Below are 1,982 nucleotides of genomic sequence, written 5' to 3' on the forward strand. Positions count from 1 at the left end.
CCTAATTGCAAAATAGAAGTGATAAAAATATAATATTTATTGCAGGTAGTGGAAGAAAGAAAAACCAATCCTAACAAATATCTTTCCTGGTCTTTGTCCGAAGTCAAAAGTAGCTATCCATTGTAACAAACTTTCCTGTGCCACTTGCTGCTACAATATGTCCAAGTGCACTATAAATACCCATCATTCCCTGCCTCGTTCTTCCACACCAACACAAACATTTCTCCAATTATTCCTTTATATCAAACAAAATGATTAGTTTCTTCAGCAAAGGAAAATCTCTGCTAGCAATTTACACCCTGCTTGCCCTACTTCTGGCCTCCGGAAAATGGGTTTCTGGCCAGAACTGCGGCTGCGCATCTAACTTGTGCTGCAGCCAATACGGCTATTGTGGCACTGGCAATGATTATTGTGGCGACGGATGCCAGGCCGGCCCGTGCTACGCCCCTCCGGGAAATAATGGAGTCAAAGTTGCGGATATCGTCACTGATTCGTTCTTCAATGGGATTGCTAATCAGGCCCCGTCAGGCTGCCCTGGAAGGGGATTTTACACCAGGTCTGCTTTTCTCCAGGCCCTTGCATCGTATCCGAAGTTCGGGACGACCGGTTCCGTGGACGATTCTAAGCGTGAGATTGCTGCGTTCTTCGCGCATGTCACCCATGAGACTGGACGTAAGTTCTAGTTTTTACATTCATTATTAGTTAATCGTAGTTTGATGAAATCTAAAAGTATTTATTGTAGGAAGCTCATGCATTATCGAAACTTAGGTTAATGAATACTCACACACTCCATGAAGATAAGAGGAGTAGCCGAAAATATATTAAAGGATTTTTTAAAAGAAACTTTATTACAGGAGAAATGGTCATAGGTGGTCCTTGGTCATATGCCTTGGGCAGAACCACTCCGTTGACCAAATAATTGTCCGACATTGCAAATTCCGTGGCAAACTGTTGATACATTTATTGGTCAAAATGATGGTCTTTGTAATAGTTTTGCACTCACGTTGTAAAGTATTGACGGTACCTTTTTCCATCGCAATATTTCTGTAATCGGATCTCCTGTAACTTCCTTTGATCATATCATATAAATTCCCATGCAGATATGTGCTCTAGAGTAGAGAATGGTGGCCAATCTAAAGACTATTGCGACGAAAATAACAGACAGTGGCCGTGCGCACCGAATAAGGGCTACTACGGGCGAGGACCCCTGCAACTATCGTGGAACTACAACTACGGCCCGGCAGGGCAAAGCATAGGCTTCGACGGATTGAACAACCCTGAAATCGTAGCAAGAGATGCAGTTGTTTCATTCAGGACAGCTTTCTGGTTCTGGATGAATAATTGCCATAACGCCATAACTTCTGGACAAGGCTTCGGGGCCACGATTCGTGCCATTAACGGTCCCCTTGAATGCAATGGAGCAAATCCAGCAACGGTGACTGCTCGTGTTAATTACTACAGAGACTATTGTAATCAACTTGGAGTTAATCCTGGAACTAATCTTCGGTGTTAGAGAAGAGAGGTGGGAAATATGTGGACGTAGTGAATAAAAGCCTCTTCCACGAGCAATAAGAAGAATTGGGGGTAATGTTGTGGTTTTTGCCTAATGTGCGGGTGTTGAATTTTTTGGATTATGTAATCTCTCAAAGTGATATGTTTCACTGCAACACAATGTAACGTTAATATATTAAGTAATAAATTTAAGGGTTGCTGTTAGGAATCAAATTTGGTAATAATTGTAAATACTTGAAATATGAAAAATTACAAAACATCTAGCAATGTGGTCATTTCATTATAATTATCCGCCATTAGATATAGTTTCATCCAATTTTTATAATAAATTAGCCAAAATATCATATTGGATTATAAAATTTTAATTTTTTTAAAAAAAATTCTAAATATTTTATGCACTAATATGCTTTATAGATTATTCATTACCCCTATTTTTATTTTTACACCTTTTCAGATATGTTTTTAAATAT

At 39.5% G+C, this 1,982-nt stretch overlaps 1 protein-coding gene across 1 annotated transcript; it reads left to right on the forward strand.

Moving 5' to 3' along the window:
- On the forward strand, window positions 204-1,725 carry LOC110012680 (endochitinase EP3-like). The gene is made up of 2 exons (XM_020697135.1): window positions 204-672; window positions 1,101-1,725. The coding sequence occupies exons 1-2, from the start codon at window positions 252-254 to the stop codon at window positions 1,511-1,513; spliced, it is 834 nt and encodes a 277-aa protein (XP_020552794.1). The 5' UTR covers window positions 204-251; the 3' UTR covers window positions 1,514-1,725.

Source organism: Sesamum indicum, linkage group LG10 (genome assembly GCF_000512975.1).
Source record: "Sesamum indicum cultivar Zhongzhi No. 13 linkage group LG10, S_indicum_v1.0, whole genome shotgun sequence".
NCBI lineage: Eukaryota > Viridiplantae > Streptophyta > Magnoliopsida > Lamiales > Pedaliaceae > Sesamum > Sesamum indicum.